This window comes from Cyphellophora europaea (assembly GCF_000365145.1).
Source record: "Cyphellophora europaea CBS 101466 unplaced genomic scaffold supercont1.6, whole genome shotgun sequence".
Classification (NCBI taxonomy): domain Eukaryota; kingdom Fungi; phylum Ascomycota; class Eurotiomycetes; order Chaetothyriales; family Cyphellophoraceae; genus Cyphellophora; species Cyphellophora europaea.
Window position 1 is genome coordinate 527,512 of NW_008481812.1, and position 19,276 is coordinate 546,787.

General features: G+C 53.8%; 5 protein-coding genes across 5 annotated transcripts; 3 read left to right on the forward strand and 2 right to left on the reverse strand.

Annotated features, from left to right (window-relative positions):
- Positions 1–1,709: 1,709 nt before the first annotated feature.
- Positions 1,710–2,582, reverse strand: HMPREF1541_06408 (uncharacterized protein; the record flags this gene model as incomplete). The annotated part of the gene is made up of 2 exons (XM_008720740.1): positions 1,710–1,811; positions 1,923–2,582. 2 exons carry the CDS (start codon positions 2,580–2,582, stop codon positions 1,710–1,712), a joined length of 762 nt encoding a protein of 253 aa, XP_008718962.1.
- Positions 2,583–2,972: 390 nt separating this feature from the next.
- Positions 2,973–3,485, reverse strand: HMPREF1541_06409 (uncharacterized protein; the record flags this gene model as incomplete). Its single annotated transcript, XM_008720741.1, has 1 exon — positions 2,973–3,485. One exon carries the CDS (start codon positions 3,483–3,485, stop codon positions 2,973–2,975), a length of 513 nt encoding a protein of 170 aa, XP_008718963.1.
- A 2,126-nt stretch (positions 3,486–5,611) lies between these two features.
- HMPREF1541_06410 (uncharacterized protein) lies at positions 5,612–6,316 on the forward strand (the record flags this gene model as incomplete). Its single annotated transcript, XM_008720742.1, has 1 exon — positions 5,612–6,316. One exon carries the CDS (start codon positions 5,612–5,614, stop codon positions 6,314–6,316), a length of 705 nt encoding a protein of 234 aa, XP_008718964.1.
- A 6,266-nt stretch (positions 6,317–12,582) lies between these two features.
- Positions 12,583–15,080, forward strand: HMPREF1541_06411 (elongation factor G, mitochondrial; the record flags this gene model as incomplete). The annotated part of the gene is made up of 3 exons (XM_008720743.1): positions 12,583–12,794; positions 12,840–12,948; positions 12,999–15,080. 3 exons carry the CDS (start codon positions 12,583–12,585, stop codon positions 15,078–15,080), a joined length of 2,403 nt encoding a protein of 800 aa, XP_008718965.1.
- A 1,354-nt stretch (positions 15,081–16,434) lies between these two features.
- HMPREF1541_06412 (uncharacterized protein) lies at positions 16,435–19,133 on the forward strand (the record flags this gene model as incomplete). Its single annotated transcript, XM_008720744.1, has 3 exons — positions 16,435–16,752; positions 16,799–17,257; positions 17,307–19,133. The coding sequence occupies 3 exons, from the start codon at positions 16,435–16,437 to the stop codon at positions 19,131–19,133; spliced, it is 2,604 nt and encodes an 867-aa protein (XP_008718966.1).
- Positions 19,134–19,276: the final 143 nt, after the last annotated feature.

Here is a 19,276-nt window from a genome sequence, read left to right on the forward strand (position 1 = left end):
CTGATGTGCCACACCTCCGTCGCTGCGCGAAAACTCGGGGCGAATCGAGTCGTCGAGTCGTGGCTCCCCGCCGACGGGTCTTGGCTGGAGTCAAGGAACTGATGCGACTTAGGTCTCTCGGTTGACGTTCTGCCATTTCGTGAACCTCCACAAGGGGCAGGAAAGCAGACCTTGCCATTCGATAAAGAGGTGCGAAGCGTCCAAGCCACATCCTGCGGAAGAGCTAAATAAAAGCTTCGTCAACGGCTACTGGCCCTGTTTGTGGATCTTGGAAAGGATCGGCACAGATCGCGAGTACCGCTTCGGGGTGAGGCGGCAGCAGCGTAAGGGATTCGGCGAATGGTGACGAGGACTCTGTAGCTTTGACGAGAATCATTTGGGCAGCTTATCACCTATGGCATGGAACATCCTGTTCAGATGCTGCAAGTTCAATATGCACACCGCTGGCGTCGTCTGATTAGCTGAGTGCAATAGAACGGTTCCGAGAGGTCCGACAGCTGACTCTTGAGGAGCAGCACAGGGCGGGAAAGCTCGTCAAGCTACGATGAAGAAATAGGGGTTATTTCGGGCCTCGCCGGGGATGGCAGGTGTTTTGGTATGGTTGGAGAAGAAGATTGGAAGGAAACTAGAAGCCCATATAGAACAGACATGATTGGCTAGGACTAAGAGACCAGTGTCGGCAGTGAAGTCTGAAGTGTCGCCGCGCCCGCTACGTTCCACCCTCCTTCAGCCTCACCCGGGCTCCAGCAGACGCTGGCGACGTCAGCGAATGTTCAAAGCAGCAAGTGCTCCGGCGTTGTCGTTGAAACGCGCACTCGCGGCCGCAAGTGTTTCTCATCGGAGAATTGTAAGATTGTTCTCAGAAATCACCGGCGGCCAAAATTGGTAGTTGCACTCGTTTCTCACCTCCGCCTTTGATGATGGTGACAAATTCACTTGTGGAGGGCTTACTATCCGCTTATCGATGTCGGGGCTCTCGACAGATTGACGAAGTCCGACACGAAAGCCGAGGTCGCCTGCATCGTACGGGCCATTTGTGACGCTGATCACGCCAATAATTTCCACAAGGCCTTGTTCCTTTCAGGCGCCTGGCTTCAGGCGACGTGCGTATTCCTAATCCAGCCACGTCAACCCAGCAGCGACAACGAAGTAATGACCGGCGGGTACGGGACACAACTCACTTGACAACTCCGCCGGAGCCCATCTTCTAGCGATATCCTTGCTTCATAGCCTAAAATTCGTCTTGCCTTCTCTCCGCTCGCATATCGCATTGCGCAAGCGTCCAGAACGCTGCCACGACTGATCGTGGTTGTGCCGCCAGTTATTCTAGTCCACAGCTCAGCAATGTAGCCAACGAGTAGCCCCAAACTGCTTGGTATCGCGATCTGAGTAGCTGTGTAAGAAGCGAGCAACCCCAGCGGCCAATATCGAAACTCACCTCGAATGGTGGGTAGTGGCCGAACTCCTTCCAAACAGCAAGGCTGAGCTCTCGAAATGTAATGGGCTCGTTGTTTTGAATAAACTATATTGACCAGAAACCTGAGATTAGCATTCTTCACAGTTCACGACAGTTCTGCAACGGAAGGGGTGGCAGTGCAAGAAGTTCCAAAGGGTTCTGAGAGGCTCTTGCAGCCGTCCGACCACCTTGATATGTTTGGCAGCTCAGCAGCATCCCGATGCAACCTGAGCAGGTCCGCAGGGACCGTGAGTCACGGGCTTACCATAGCTTCACCGTGTGCAGACCTCGTCGAAAGCAGGTTTTGGACCGCCAGTGCATGCGCATAGGCAACATTGCCCACATAGACCACATCCTGTAAGGGCCGTCAGCAATCATTCATGGGATGAATGCATTGGTCAGCGAGGGCGGTCTCTGGGATGCAACAAAAGACGTTCTCTCCTCTGATACGTGTTATAGTACTCACCCACAAATTCATGCCGTCTCCAAGACGGAATGGTGTTTCTCCTTTTGCGATGCAGGCGTGGACCGATGGAATCAGTATATAATCTCCTTCCCCACAAGTAACGGACGGTCTCAACACACATGTGGCCATCTCCTCGCTATCAGCCGTCAACACTGCCTGCTCCGCTTCCGACTTTGACTCTCCGTAGACCAACAACTTGCTGGAAGATATCCAGCGCTCGTCAATGTTCGCAAAATACCCACGCAGATTGTCCGTGACCACACAGCAAGAGCTAGTGTAAATGAAGGCTTTGCAGCCACTTTCGACAGCTGCATTGAGCAAGTTCTTGGTTCCTCCAACATTGACAGACTTGACTTGCTTCTCGATCCTGCGATGATATCTTTCGCTCAATGGTGGATTGATCCCAGCTGTGTGCACGATAGCATCCGGGTTGATCCAGCTCACAGCTTGCCTCACTTCGTCCGCCGATGTTATATCGACGGTAAAGCTTTGTGTGACATGTGAAGTTAGTTCGGGACCCACTGCGGTCGGGGGGATGATATCCAAGACGAATATCAGGCAATTCGGGAGTTGCTCCTTCAACGCTGGTAAGAGATGTCTTCCATAGAAACCATACCCGCCGGTGACAACGATGCGGACAGGGTTAGCCGCTTGTGACATTGCAGAGTGAGCAGATTCGATGTAGGCATGTTGCTGTCGGAACAGTCTAAAACGAGCATGCGCAGCTGGTGACTTTTATCACGATGAAGTCAGTCCAGCGTGCATGCCGAAGTCAGGCGACACAGCTGTCTTCTGTCATTGGCTGGAGTCTTGAGGCTCTTATGCGGCGGCAAGCGGGAGTAGCATACATTTTGTGGGCTGTTGTACGCTCATTCCAGCGTCATTATCATGGTGACACCAGTACGCAAGTGATGCAGAGTCCTGGATCCAGGGCACAAGAGTCGTGAGTGCGACCCAAAGAGGCGATATGCGCCGTGACTTCTCGATCATGTATTCATACATAATTCTACTTGTACATCACAATCCCAGCGCTGGTCTACCACAAGACGATCAGCTCACTCGACACAGCAGTTGGCCGCCGATGTTCCTCTCCACGCACTCACGGGCTTCGAAGATACCACGATCGGTGCTCACGTATAGACATTCTCCTGGGGTCGTCAGACCCTTCACGTGGCCACTGTTCTGACCCAATACCAGCTTTTTCAATCCTTCCGTGTCCATCCATATCCTCCGCGTGGGCTTGCTTATTAAAGACATCTTTTCTAGAACAGGCTCGCTATTCCAGTATTTCATTCCTAGCCAAAGTCGCCGTGAAGCGATGTTCTGTCGCGTGACTGGTTCAACTTCGGCGCCCTCATTGTTGGATGATGGGTGACTGAGCAGATTGTGGGCAGGTGGCGGCGTAGGGCCGCCACGCACTACTGTTGATATGAAGCCGGAATTTTGTAGTGCCAATGCAAGCCTGAGGTGTAGTTTTGAGTCGGGGATCGATGTGAATCCCAGCCGCGCCTTCGACACATTTTGTATGTGCGAGCACATGTGTGCTAGGTTGACAAGTGACATGGCCGATGTGAAGACGATGCTACCGGTGCGACATAGAATTGGATTGCTTCGATGGAGGACTGAAAAGGCAGTACTTGGTCCGCTGCAGGAAGCTCAGCTTGGCTGAGGGTCGCTAAGTTCTGCTCACTCTAGCCGCCGGGATAGAGGATGCAGACAGTGTCACTGACACCAGTGAAATGAAGCGGCGACAATGGTACCGCGAACTCGATGGAATTGCTGTTGTCGCATCAAGCAAACAGCAGAACAATTCTGGCGATGCAGGCGGAGCGGCGGTTCCGCCAAGGCCGACAGACCCAAAGGGGATTGGCGCATGGCTCCTGGTCCTCTTCGTAAGTATGGGTGGATCTGTCTGAATGGTCTCTACACCTCTTCTCAGACACTTCTGCCATGCTGCACGATCATTTGTCAAATGTAGCGCATGTTATTTGCCTCGTTGCCGCTTGCTCTACAAGCATGTAGAAAAGACCGGCAGTCAGATGGCTGCCGCAATCACTCCTACTCCACCTTCAACATCGGTCTGCGAGGTATATACATCACGTATCTACGGACCGTGTGGCTTAGACAATAGCGAGCCGCTGGGTCTTTGGCAGCCTCATGCGGCCAACTGAAGGCCACTATGATCCAGTGCGCTGGTACATGAATTCCGGGCTTGCTTAAGCAGCCGCGCGTGTCGCGTGGCACAAGCTTCAAGCATGCACCTTCTTGGGTTATCGACAACTCAGCATCATTTCGGATGTCATCAGCATCTATTGTACCCTGGACATATCCCGGGTCTCACTCCTGATTCGTTTGAGAGAGCGCCTGCCGCATGAGAAGAAGCAACAATAGCTTAGCAGACTGAACCGGGCGAAGCGCTAACAACTGTCAAGGCGGATCGCAGCTGCAAATCATCAGATCCGTTGGTGCAGTTTGATACGAGGCTATGTGAGCACTATTGTAGGCCTGCAGCTTTGATGAAGCATGTTACTTTGGTAGACAAGGTGCATCAGGACTGCTAGACTGGTCCTAATCATTGGCAATCATGATGAGGGAGTCGCGAACAGTCTCTCTCCTCTTGTGCCAGACGCAAATGCCAGATACTGCGACAATGCTTTCGAACTGATTTCGAAAATCTCGTCGGACGGCACCATGAGTGAGCCAGAATCATCTGGTCTTGATGCCAACAATTGGACAACCGCACAAAACATGAGGTGGGAGGGTGCCGCGCGCTCGAGCGTGGTTGGAATTGTTTATGCCAACAAGCCACTCATTGGTGAAGAATCGGGATTTCCTCATCACGATAGCGCCGACTCGTGTCATCAGCAACGTAGGGAGCTTAGACGGGCGGCCAGCTGGCCAGCGGCAACAACAGCTGTACAAAAGAGCCCGACTCCAACTCCAGGTCTCGTGTCCTGCACACGAAGTTAGCCTCAGCTGCACCTAACATCCATTTCACTTCGATTACAGATCTCGGCAAACTACTTAACGAAGCTGAAATCCATTATCGAGCCCAGTCATCACTGGTGTCGGACTGAGCACACGACAACCGAGCTCAGTCCAGCAGTCTGATTCGCCAGAACGGGGATCCGGCAATCGTTCCCTGTGTAGCAGCAACTGCTAAAGTCTTGCCTGAAGAAGGCTCTCGCGGGTTCTCGACCGAGCAGCAACAAACGACCACGGAGACATGAGACAGCTCGACAGCAGTTGAACGATCCAATCGAGCAGAGCCAATCATCGCCTGCCAAGTCCTCAGGTCCACATTTTTAGACGCCTTCTCCTTAAGCGCCGCTTTTACAGCTCGCTCCAGGTGCCACTCCATCACTTACCCAGGTGGGCGGATCGATCCTCCACTCAACTTCTTTCACTCTTCTCTACGCGCCAACTCGTCCATTCAAGAGCAATCTGCAGCTACTGTTCCCTCTCTCACGCCGTCTACTGAGCTGGTCTCATCCTGGTAGGGGCAGTGTCTGTTGTGCTTGAATTTTCCCAGAAATAGATCTCTCGCCCTGCAGCACAGCCTGAGGCTCCTCCCCTCCACGGCTTGCTCTTCTTCCACACCGCTCACCCTCCTCCCTCTCTGAGCGCCGTCACCACCCTCACCCGCACCCGGGCTTTCGTGGGCGAGTCACTCGTTTGTCGTCGACAACATGCCTTCCGCTGTCACCAAGCCAGTCCTCCCTCCTCTTCAGACTACAAAGAGTGCCTCCCTTCCCTCCGAGATAGTTGAGACACCCCTCTCTGCGCGCATCTCTGCGGTCATCAAGCAGGAGCAATGTCTCAAGACTCCGATTACCCCGCCCGCAGCTTATACGGACTATCTGAAGGCACTCACTCCGGTGCTTGCTAGTCCTCCCACCAGCGCCCTCGCTCGATCCATGTCTGATGAGTCTACTGCCACGAGAGACAGTGTCACTTCAAACCCAGCATCGGCGAAGAGCGAAGAGCAGAAGTCTCCACAAAGCAACGGCTCTCAGCCGCCAACTCCCTATCGCCGTACCTCCTCGGGATTGCGACGACTACGTATCCCTCACTCGCCAGCGTACTCTCCCAGCACCTGTGGGCCGTCTCCGCGGACAACCATGAGCAGTCTACCTTCAGGCAGCGCTATATACTCCCCTTTCTCCCCCGCTGACTGGAGCCTTGACTCTGCATCGCGCAAGTACTTTGATGCTCCGCGAAGCGCATGCAGCAAGCCGGTCACTGTCAGATCGACTGTCACGAGAACTGTCACATACAAAAGATCACCACCCCTGGATCCTGCTCCCAAGGGCAAGAGACGAAAGCTCGAAGAAGCATCAGAAATGCCCCCACCATCAGCAACGAGCCCTGCACCACCTACTGCTGTTGCGTGATTGTTCGACTACAGCTTTACGACTTAATGCCTCTTTATGGTTTGCTTGATGCAGAACCCACGACAACTCATTCGGAGTCTGTGACATACGAGTGATACTCAGCATCAAGCCTATGGCCAGCGTTGTCATATGCTTGGATGATAATCCAACCGTCAATTTCTTCTTGGCGCGGCGCTTCTGCGGCCCTGGTGTAACAGCGGAGGAAAACAGCGGCGTTGGGGAATGGAGCTTGCGCTATGCAGCTTACGATATCGGTCTGAGATGACGGGCCAGGCGGCATTGGCTCGTTCGATTCGAGACTTTGCCTTTTGAGACCGAAAATTTCGCGCAGCCGGAAAAGGCACAAAGCCCCCATTGGGCAGAATAGCTCCTATGTTGCCGTGGCCTTGTGGCTGTCCTGCTGGGACGCGCATAAGGCCAAACAATGAAGAAGATAACTTCACAACCAATCGATACTATCCCTGGCGAACGAAGGCCACGTTGTGTTTAGCCTCTAATCCAAGTAACCAAAGGGCGTCGGCCACGTCACTCGCACCCACAATTCCATGCAGATCATCCATGCAGACATGACTCTGGCTTTGACTATGTTGTCATGGGCTGGATGCTCTTCGAGTCGATCTACCCACGCTGGTTGACGCCGTCTGTCCTGATTCGTTCATTACGTGGAGTTGGCCGACACACTCCTCTGCATGCTGTCCACATGACATGTACACAGTAGTTGCGCCTTGGTCTGCACAATGAGGATGCCAACTGTAAGTCCAATCACAGCCACCGAGAGCTCTTTGCTGGCAGATCTGGGCGACTGCAGACGCCTATCTCAGCCCGGGGTCCGTGGCGAGTAAGAAGGACGGGGGCGACTCAGTTTTAGCAGCCCGAAGTATTCACATGCAGGTAGTTGTGTGCAGGGCTCAATAGGATCAATTGGCAAACGCCGAACGCGAAATTAGAACCTGTGGCACCTAGGGCCGAGGTCGTCGCATATGCCAGCACGCTTGAAGGCAATCTTTCCATTCAAGCACACAACTGCCCCTCCAACACAGACTCGTCGCCGCTTTGACCGGCAGCTCAATCAGGCTAGCAAGCACTAGATTTCAACCCAGGAGACGATCTGCGACCCAAACATTTGGTTCGAAAAATCACGTTTTCGACCCCAGGCTAGCGCGCAGCTGATGGGATGCCGCAGCAAATGAAACGCTCGGTGCCGCGTAGAGGCCAACCGGTGGCATGCGGGATGCAAGAGCCGGGCGCTTAAGAACCACCAAAGATCCCAGGAGATTGGAGAAGAGCGGGCCTTCCAGAAAGGTGAGGGCGATGATCGCTGATGTTTGCGAGGTTGGAGCCAGGATTGCGCCGGCGGCACCCCTAAGCCCTATTATTAGCTCGAGTTTTTGTCCAATGGAAAATCAGGCGTTGGGTGCCGCAAGACTCGTCGGCGCTTAATGAGACACGCCCACAGGTGACCTCCCTTTTCCTTCAGTCCAGGAGACAGTGTTGGCTGCTGTCAACAACCAACAGCTGAGCTGCGTGGGCAGGATCAGCACTGCTCAATATTGTTCCTCCTTGCCTCACCGACGCGCAAACACACGTACTCCGTATCGGGACCACCTCGGTGCCCTTCGACACTCAAAAGCTCTGCCAAGCTCCCACTGCTCTCGCATTACCTGCTACGACTCATATTACCCACGTTACCGCAACAGCTGAGGTACAGGTATTTCTTCTTATGTTGGCGCGCTGCGCCCTGCAAAAGTCGGTGGCAGAAGCTGCAGATTGGTGAAACCGCCCCAAAGCAAGGGCGAGCGTGATAGTGATATATGCAGTCTCTGTCGCATGCTACCCGCACTTCGCCTGGATTCGGCTGCGGCTTGAAAACTGGATGTCCGCACTGGCTCTGATGCGGTCCATCTCGTCGTCTCAGGGTCCTCTCCACGCCGGGAAAGCTGGGGTTTACGTCAAAGTATCGGTGCTTGAGCCTCGCTTCGCTGTAAGACGCTCGGCCCCGTCCGCTGTCCATCAATTAGCTTTGCGTTCTGAGTGAAGCTGCCCTTTCATTGGTGTCGGAAGATGCAACACAGCGACTTCCGATTTCGCCTGTGCAGCGAACACCAGTTCGCGGTATTTCAGTGATAATTGGCTGATAAATTTCTGGTCATGCGAGCTGACTACCCAGTGTGGAATCATGGGCCTCCTCTGGTACGACGACTTCTTCGTACTCGGCCAGCTGCAATCGCTGGAGATACCACGCGCATAGTCCGATATCCAGGCTACTTACTGCAGGAGCAAGTCGTCTTAATAGATGGGCCATTATCCGGGCTTTTCGGAATACGCATGGAATATTCAGTACCTGCACAGGCTGGTCACGGGGATAAGAATTTGGGCACGGTCATCAAATACCAAGATGCCAACAGCTGTCAGATGCCCAATTTAGAGCCGGAACGTCTCTTCTGCCGACGAGTCGAGTAAGGCTGGCTGCAGCTTCCTCCTTCCCATTGTGCACCACCTGGAAAGCTTGGCACCAACCACAACTTTACCTTCGCCTTCGTGCCTCGGACTGCGTGCTATTCAATCCTGCTCAATTGGCCTTACTAGCCAGAACGAACGCCAACAATGTTTGGCTCATGCTCTTTTTGTACAGATATTGCCGTCTAATCCAACGCCTTCGCTAAGTTCGGGTGATTCAAATCGGAAATAGTAACATAACATAGTGATGAAGCAACGCCGGTCAATACACCCTGCTCCAGCCGTCGTGGAGTGCAGAAACTTCGAAGCTGCGAGTCATCTCCAGCGCCCTTCCTCCTCTTTACCGCCTCCAGTCGATTTCTGATCGAAGCAATCCTTATCCGATTTGCCGGTACACATGCTGGCATCGGTTTGGACCAATCCGAATGCGTTGATGGTGAAAGTCGGTGTAGTGTGGTGGTCCGGCGACTTGGTCAAAGGGTGTCATCTTCTTCGGCCATTCCGCTCGGCGCAACGCTCGCAATCCGGATAAGGCACATACGTCCACTCGGTTGAAATTGTCTTGTCCGCATGGCCCTTGACATTTCGCCGTTTCTCACACGGCCTCTCGACTTCACGTTGCGGATTGATTTTCTTGAGCCCATTCGGCATATGTTGCGACCGAAGTGGTGATTTGATGTCGCGCCAGGCACAGGACTCACATCCGTAATAAGTCAGGTGGACCTCACACATGTCGGCAAGTTGACGACAAGAATTCCGAGTCTGCCCTTAAGTGGGCAGAGGCCTCCGTGGAGGCGCAAACAGTACTTTGGAAATGAGTGAGTAGTGGTTGTGTCGGACATCAACGTTCTGGGAGCCAACGGCTCTTAAGGGGCTGGTAACAGCGGCGGGGGGAAAAGTGCGCATGTTTATCAGTCAATGTACCTCTTCGAGCGGTGTGCATACGCAGCAGCGTGGAGTTGGATTTTCGGTCACCCGAGATTGCATAGTAGGAGCGTGGCAATAAGCGCAGCCTAAGCATGGGATCTTAGTCCGACTCAGTGCTCTTGAAACAAGACCTTCGTGCAGCAGCCCTCCGGCGCAGAGCTGTGCATGACTAGCCAGTCAGCCATGGAGTATATGCCCGGACCCCGAGAGCCTATTCAAGGTGCTCAGAAGCCACGATTGGATTCTCACTACAGGGGCGACCGCGGATCAACGTCACTTACTCGGCGCCGTACAGACCGAGCGAATCGGGCCAGTACTGGGCAGCTTTCGGTAAAGAGGTTGCGCTGGTGGAGAGGTGTTTCGACTCGTGAAGCATCATCCGGCATAAAGTGGATTGACATCATCCTGGAGCCTTCGAGAAGCCGTCGAAGAGTTCCCGTGTCGTGCGGACTACAAACTAAGGCCGCTGAGGCCGAGATTGGCCCTAAACAACACCTGGAACTGACCACTATTCATTAAGCTTCACAGGTGAGGCATACTCGCCCGCGTTTCGGGGCGGAAAAAGGAAGCCTCAAGGAGAACAATGTGGGTACCGGCGACCGTTAGCCATGCATGGCATCGCATGGCAGGCTCAAACTTTGGGCTAGGCCGATTGAAGCTTCAGTGGGATTGCGATGGGCGCTGCGGATCCATCTGACGTCCCACTGCCGATGACTACACGGCAGATCCCTGCGATCCGGTAGCGTCAACATTTCATTGCTCATTCAGACATGCAAATACCCCTTCCGCCCGCGAACACTCCCACTGATTAGCAGCACTAAGGCTTCAAAGTCTCACACCCAAAAGATTTTGCGGTCGGGCGGGCGTCAGGCACCACCAATTTCGGCCATGAGTAGCCGCAACTCAGATTTCACATCTCGCCTGAATGAGCCCGTCCGGGTGAGGTACGGAGACAATTCCTCTTGTTCGGTTAGGTAAAAGCCCACACCCAAGTGCCGGAGAATCGACCGTTGTTTATCATCGCACGAGATGCGATTTGAGGGCCCAGGGCTGCGTAGCCCTCGCTTATACGCTCGGAAGCTGGAAGCGTGAGTAATCATGGCCACCGTCGTAAAGCTATATGTATGACTCGAGATTTTCGAGTGAGAAGTACCAAGCAGCGGCGGGTTTCCAGTCTGAGGGTGCATCATCATGCACAGGGACCCGCTCGAGTCGCCCGCTTGGATGCCACCAAGGCATCCTTGCTGAAGTGTTGTCGTGCCATGTCAACTTACAAAAGCAGGCTGACCCACTCGACTACCCGCCGGTCCCACGGTGATCTCCTCCCATCGCCCACTCGTCAGCTCATCCTGCCAAAGTATTTGAATCTCTACTCTGCTCATCGTCGGCACGTCAGGCCTGTTGTTGGATGCATACGCTTATCATCGAAGACGTGCAAGTACGTTCACGAGTCACAAGTGGGCCGGCAGTTGCACTTACAAACGGAGCGTGAACGCTTACCATGTGTATATCGTCGATTTGAGTGACAACGTCTGGAGAATGTGGCATGGCCACCTCCGTGGGGGCAATATTGGTGCAACCTCCAAGACCGTAAGCGAAGAACATGCAGTAATACTGGTCCCTGCAAAGCAACTGTAAGTGTCTCAATCCAGACTTGCAACCGTCTGAATCAACAAGTCTCTCCGTGAGACAGCCCTTCGTTCCTACACATGGGACGTCCACGAATTCATGTAGAAAGGGGGCCTACCAGGCGGCCGCTTGAGTCACTGAGATCAAAGTTGACACTCTGGCTCTACGATATGCGACAGCACCATGACTTGTACTGGTTAGCTGACTACAATGTGCTCGGCTGCACAATACGATCGGCCTTTTGCCCTCATCAGGATCCTAATTGTGTCGAGGTGCGGGCAACTTGGGCTTTTGGCGGCACACCATGGATTTCAACTCCGCTGTAGTTATTGAGGCGAAGCAAGTGCTCCTTCACCGGCTACTACTGCCACTCGTGGTAAGCTACGACAGAGGATGGATCTCCCAGACACTTACCACCGGCCCCAGACTTATGCCCAATCATTTCGTTCGAACCCCACAGGATTAGCAGGCGAGGTGCTGGCCGCAATCTACGGCACTCTACCTCACCCGCGCGACCAGATTGCATTCTCTCTTGCTTGCCGCAGCTTTGCCGCCGCCGTGGACGCAACGCCGACTCGACTCAATCTGGCGTGATCCGATTCGACGACCGTCGGTACGCCCACGGCAAGGAACATCGTCTAGTCGATCTACAGAAGTGGTGCTTCATTCCCAAAGACCAGCAACCCCGCAGGAATTGTTGGAAGTTCTTGCCGAAGAATCGAATTTGGAAGACCAAGAAGGGTCGCGAGTTAAGGTCTCTGAAGCATGTCGACTGGTCATGGGCGGTAATGCTGTGGCTGAGAGGCGGGAAGACGTGCCCACCGTGTGAAATTTCCAGACGACTACGACGGCGCAATTCAGGGGTGTTTCTTGCAGTGTTGGGGTGAGGGTATGGTGCGCAATGTCATGGTTGTCCAACAGTATGACAGAGAAGGCGATTGAGAGGTTGTGGAATGGCTCGAGACCAAGGTGCAGCTACTACACAGCCACGTAAAATCTTTGACCTTGGTGAAGAGCAAGACGATGACTATGCAGCGAATAAGTAGCCCTCCAGTCTCTTCTCCATACAATTATAACGTCTTTCTCTTGCATGGTTGTACTGTGTAGGTGCGGCTGCTTGCTACTCCGGTGACCCGAAAGGACCGAAGTGCACTTGCCCAAAACCGATCTGCAACTTTTTTTACCCGAGAACACGAGAGTCGACCATTAGGACGAGCTACACCGTTCTCCCTCTCGTTCCGTTCCAGTCAACAATGAGTGCGTCGCAAGCCCTAAAGAGCTCATCTCGAGCCTTGGGCAGTATTCTGCGACAGTCAACAGCACGGACGAGTCGGTCATGGCTGTGTGGCAGATGCGCATCGACACTGGCATTGAGCGGGCCAACGCGGGCTTCCCAGACACAGCAATGGCCGCTGGACAGGCGGTGGCAGCAGCGGCGGGGTGCTGCAGCAGCGGCTGCTGCAATGTAAGCTGCATGAGGCACTGAGTGTGTTATCACTGACAGCGATAGGCTCGAAGAGGCGTCCGAGCCGGACGCGCTGTCCCAGGAGACGATCATCGAGAACATGTCTTCTGATGAATGGGCGCGGTTATCACGGGTCCGGAACATAGGTATCGCTGTATGAGCATACAAAAGCACCCTCTGTCATGCCTGTGCTAATCTCATCAGGCACATATTGACTCTGGCAAAACCACGGTGACCGAGCGTGTCCTCTTCTACACCGGCCGTATCAAGTCAATACACGAAGTCCGCGGTAAGGACTCCGTCGGCGCGAAAATGGACTCGATGGACCTGGAGCGAGAGAAAGGGATCACTATCCAGTCCGCCGCGACGTTCTGCGACTGGGTCAAGCACGAGGAAGGCAAGGAGCAGAAATATCATATCAACTTGATCGATACACCTGGACATATAGACTTCACTATCGAAGTTGAGCGAGCGCTTCGGGTGCTGGACGGCGCGGTGATGATTCTGTGTGCCGTATCTGGCGTGCAGAGTCAAACGATTACGGTCGACAGGCAGATGAGACGGTACAATGTACCAAGAATCAGCTTTGTGAACAAGATGGACCGCATGGGCGCAAACCCGTGGAAGCCGATTGAACAGATCAACAGCAAGCTGAAGATCGCCGCAGCTGCCATGCAAGTGCCTATCGGTGTGGAGGATGACTTCCGTGGTGTTGTCGACCTGGTGACCATGAAAACCATGTATGCGGAGGGCGAGCGAGGCGAGATCATCAAGGTCGAGGACGAGATCCCGGCCGAGGTTGCGGATCTGGCAAAAGAGAAGAGGGCGAAACTAATTGAGACGGTGGCCGACGTGGATGATGAGATTGCTGAGCTGTTCTTGGAGGAGAAAGAGCCAACGATCGAGCAGTTAAAGGCTGCAATTCGCCGTGCCACCTGCGGACTCAAGTTCACTCCGGTCTTCATGGGGTCCGCGCTGGCAGACAAGTTCATTCAGCCTATGCTAGATGCTGTTTGCGACTATCTGCCGAACCCGTCCGAGATCAGCAATACGGCGCTCGATAGACGACAAGCCGAAGCGCCAGTTAAGCTAATTCCCTACAACTCGCTCCCCTTTGTCGGTCTGGCTTTCAAGCTTGAAGAATCGAATTTCGGCCAACTCACCTACATTCGCGTCTACCAGGGCAAGATCAAAAAGGGCATGTACCTATTTAATGCCCGCAATGACAAGAAAGTCAAGATGGCGCGCATTGTGCGTATGCACTCGAACGAAATGGAAGAAGTCAACGAAGTCGGTGCTGGCGAAATTTGCGCCGTCTTCGGTGTCGAATGCGCTTCAGGCGACACGTTCACGGACGGCCAGCTCGGCTACAGCATGACTTCTATGTTCGTACCCGAACCTGTCATCTCACTATCCATCAAGCCGAAACACAACAAGGAGCTGCCTGCATTCTCCAAGGCCATAGCACGCTTCCAGCGCGAGGACCCTACTTTCCGCGTTCACTTCGATGCCGAGTCTGAGCAGACCATCATCTCCGGGATGGGAGAGTTGCATCTAGAAGTTTATGTTGAGCGTATGCGTCGCGAGTACCGGGTCGATTGCGAGACGGGCCAGCCGCAGGTTGCATACCGCGAGACGATCGGCAAGCATGTCGACTTTGACCACTTGCTCAAGAAGCAGACGGGTGGTGCTGGTGACTACGCGCGTGTTGTAGGTTGGATGGAGCCCAAGGGCGACCTAGACGGTAACGTCTTTGAGGAGCAAGTTGTGGGTATGTCGATTGATGAGAAGTACTTGTTCGCTTGCGAGAAAGGTTTCCACCTGGCCTGCGAAAGGGGCCCGCTCATCGGCCACAAAGTGCTGGGCACGTCGATGGTGATCAACGACGGTGCAACGCACATGACGGATTCGTCTGAGATGGCGTTCAAGAATGCCACGCAGCAGGCGTTCCGCAAGGCGTTCATGGAAGCCAACCCGGCGGTGCTGGAGCCTATCATGAAGGTGGTGATTACAGCGCCTACGGAGTTCCAGGGCAATGTCGTTGGTCTCCTGCAAAAGCGCAATGCGGTCATCAGTGATTCCGAGACGGATGTCGAAGACTTTACGTGCTATGCGGATGTCAGTCTGAACGGAATGTTTGGATTCAGTGGCAATCTGCGGGCGGCGACGCAAGGAAAGGGCGAGTTCAGTATGGAGTTCAGCCATTATGCGCAGACGCTGCCGCAGTTGCAAAAAGAGTTGGTTGCGAAGTACCTCAAGGCGCAGAGCGAGAGGAACAAGAAGTGAGGAGGTACATGAGCTCATGGATTTTGCTTGAGCACTGCAGGAGGGAGCAGCATGCCTTCGAAAGGTGCTTCCGGTCGGCGTGGACATATATGGACGGGGACATCGCCGCAACGTTGTGTGGAGTACTCGACCCTTTCGTCCGCTTGTAAAAAGCGTCTACCAAGACGCAGCAGGGCGGCATCGTGCAGGATGGCAACATGAGGTCCAATATGTGGCCTGAGCGATTTGTCCATCGAACCTGCCGCAGTGGAGGAAAATAATATGTAGTTAGAACCACATGTATTAGCAGCCTTATAGATAGAAAAGACAAGATCTCTTCTTCCAATAATGACTGCACCACCGCCCGAGGAAACAACGTCCCATGCTCTGAAGCCGTCATGTTCAGGTAGGATGGTTCGCTCAAGCTCGTTACGGCCACAGCTGACGCCTCGTATTTGCAACGGTTGCTTTTGAGTTCAGAATTAGATGGTTTTTGTAGCCGGATCCAACTACCAAATATAAACAAGAGGCACTGCCACATACAAATGCAAACGCGCGACTTTTTTGCTACTTTGCGACGCAAGTCGGGAGAAATCATCGTCGTGATGACAACAATCAACGAGAATATGTACTACACAGTTCTACAGCACCCTCGCTCAGCTGGCCACGGTCGCCCCAGGATGCTCGAAGAGGCCTGTCGTCGATGATGGTGGATCCAAGGATCGCGTCTCTAGCCAATGATGGTGGCCCAGGCGTGGTTTCCCCAGCTACGGTCCACACGAGAACGAGAGTGGCACGGCGGCCACTTGTTGCAAGCACATCACAAGCCCAGTCTCTCTGACACGGTGTTATCTGTCCTTCACAGTACATGTAGGAGCAACGTGTCGATGTGCGTTATCAGCAGCACTCGTCGAACCGCACCTCGGGCATGCCGTTATCAGCATCTAAATCGAGCTGGCTCTTCCGCCTGCTCTTCTTGTGGCTGTGAGGTTAGACTTTCCCGTTACCCATGAAACTCAACTTGAAGGCGTCCATACACTGCAGTGGTTGCATGGTGTGCTACCACCACATTGAGCTGAGTGGCTTTCCGCTGCCCTCTTGGCCCAGTCTACCAAGCCTGGGTGCGTTGATTATCGACCGTCTTTCTTCTTCCTAAGTCACTCACTCCGCAAGCAATCCCTGCTGCTGTCACACTTGCCTTCTTCATTGCATCAGCAGGTCTCCTATACTGCCACCGTGACCACTGTCTCCGCCTGATTGATTACAGTAGTGGAATTACTTCTCTCTACACCAGGTCTCTCGCATGATTGCTTGGGCTGAATCACCTAGAAGCATCCGTCTCAAAGATGATACGCTAGCCTTTTCAACCACTGCAATGAGCCCCGAACCTGTCCTCCTCGCCATCGCCCATGTTGTCGCCTCGGTCAGCAGCTCTTATCTCACCACAAGCCCTCAATACAGCGTCGACCAGAGGCGACGAGCGGAATGGGCCGCTTGGGGGCTTCTGGCTCTCTGCTGTCGCATTCGTCTTCGCCGCCGACCTGCCGGTGCCGACTCGGGTGCCGACAAGGAAGCACAGCTTGTTGAAAGGCGTCAAGTTGCAGACCTCACAGCCTGGTGCATCGCTCTGTTGCTTGCTGCTGCCCAGTTTATTGCGCTTCGCGTAGGACGGCCTGCCATTCAGTGGGCTTTTGTGAGTTAATCCCATGGCCTGCTTGCTCACTGCTCACATATCGCAGCCGGTGATACCACTACTTACCCTGTACCTGAAAGTCATGTGGCTGGACCGATCTACGGATAATTCGTCGTCATGGCAAGCCCGACTTGTCCGCAACTTCGATGGTCCTATGGCAGCCATTGCATTCGTGGGCTTCAGCTGCATTGTACCACTAGGCCTAATATACCAACGAACCATCAACTCCATTGACTACCGGGTCATCATCCTTGCGCTCGCCTTTGCTAGTGCCTTCGCCTACGCCTGCATACGTGTCGAAGCCGTCTCCAATTCGGAGCATGATGGCTACCAGAGTCTCAAGTTGTCTAATCATCTTGAGGTACTTGGCTCGGTGGCTTCCAAAGCTTTCATCATCTGCACGCTGTATCTGGTGATCTTCTCGACGGGCCGACCATCAGTTCATTTTTTGACCTTGGCGTTCACCTGCTCGAGGATGCTCGAGCTCTACGCCATTACTTTCTTGGTTCGTTCTTAGTCACTGGGGTCTACTATGTGGCTAACAGTATCTCCAGTGTTTCAATCATGTATCGATAACCGCTTCCACTCTGCTAACGTCTTCGGCAGCTGTTACCAGCATATTCAATGCGGTTGATATCTGGTCGAAAGATCGTTTCCTTCTCACGACCGCTACATCTGTGGTTATTACCAAGCTCACTCTTCCACGATCAACACGCAATAACTGGATCTACGTGTTACTACTATTACCCGCTGTGAGCTGGTTGCTCACCGCTGTACCAGCGCAGATTGCAGATGCCCAACAAGGACTCGCCATTGGCCCTACGCATCCGATTCAGCGTCTGGTAGATCTCCAGAATGAGAAGTTTGTTATGGCACTGGGAAACAAGTCCAAGACCATCGAGGAAGCGGTCAGAGAGTATCGGCGTAGATACGGCCGGGCGCCGCCACCAGACTTTGACCGATGGTTCGAGATTGCGCAAAGCATGGACTTCCAACTGATTGACGAGTTTGATACAATCATGGAATCCCTGGAGCCTTACTGGGGTATCTCGCCAGCCGCCCTCAGGGCTCGCGTGGCCTCTGTCGAGCAAGCGGCCAACATGATTGCGCTCACGGTCGGCAAGAACGGTGTGGACTATGTCTCAGACCATTATTATGCCAGTGCACTCTCAGGCATGATCAACACAACGAGGTGGAATGAGGTGCTCCCGGAGGCCAAATTTGTGATCAGCGCTTTCGATGAACCGCGGGTCGTTGCGCCGTACGACACTATTGAGCATGCGATGAAAGCGGCAGAGCTCTCAAAGAATCACAGCTCGGAGGACTTCACGCAGAACAACACCATTGGAACTACTAACAACATCAATTGGATCAGCATCGGCAAGCAGGGTACCTTCGAAGCAATGGTCTCATCCTGTCATATCGACTCGCCAGCCCGGAGTGGCTCGCCACGAAAAGGAGAAACTACTACAGATGTGCTTCCATTCGTCAGCAACATCACAGCGTCTATGGATGTCTGTGAGAGCGACGATCTGCTGCACCAACATGGTGTGCTGTCTGCTCCTGACACGATGGTTTTGACACATTCATTGGCGCCGATCTTCAGTCAATGCAAGCCGAGTGTGTTCAGCGACGTTCTGTACCCAAGCCCATACTACGCTCTGGAAATGGCTAACGGCGACTACCACGACGAAGACGATTTCCCTTGGGATGAGAAAATGGACCGCGTCTACTGGGCCGGGTCTTCGACAGGAGGCTACAGCACGGCCGAGAACTGGATGAAAATGCATCGACAGCGCCTCACCTTGATGACAGGGCCGGGCTCAACCGCACCAGTCAAACTTCTCGAGAGGAATGAGACGGGCCTCTGGCAGCCACGAGACTCGACCTACGATAAAATTGACGACTTATTCTACTTCCGCATTACGGCCCTAGTCCAATGTGACGACACGGCTCGAGAAGCCATGCAGGAACGCTTCGGCAGTGGCTTGCATCCGGAAGACAGAAACGCCGCACTGCACAACAAGTACGCGCTCGACATCGACGGCAATGCCTATTCTGGGCGATACTACCGCCTGCTGAAGAGCAACAGTGCAGTACTCAAGCACACCAGCTTCAAAGAATGGCACGACGGGCGGCTTCAGCCGTGGGTGCACTTCATCCCGGTATCGCCGGGAGCGGAGGAGCTGGGCGAGATGATGCGCTTCTTGACGCAGGAGGAGGAGGGCAGGGTCATCGGGAAGGCAATCGCCGAGCAAGGCCGCGACTGGGCGAGACGCACGCTCAGGAAGGAGGATTTGGAAGTCGTGATGATTAGGCTGCTGATGGAATATGGACGGATCATGAGTAATGACCGGGACGTGATGGGATTTGAATTGTAGACGAGAGGACGGTCCAAGCAGGGTGTTGGGGTTTGCGTGCTTCTTTTGATCATAACTTGGATATCCTGAGCCGGATTGCGGCAAGTATCTGTAGTAGATACGTTTTCAGATGGACGATTCCCTGGCTCAGGTCCGTTCTCAGC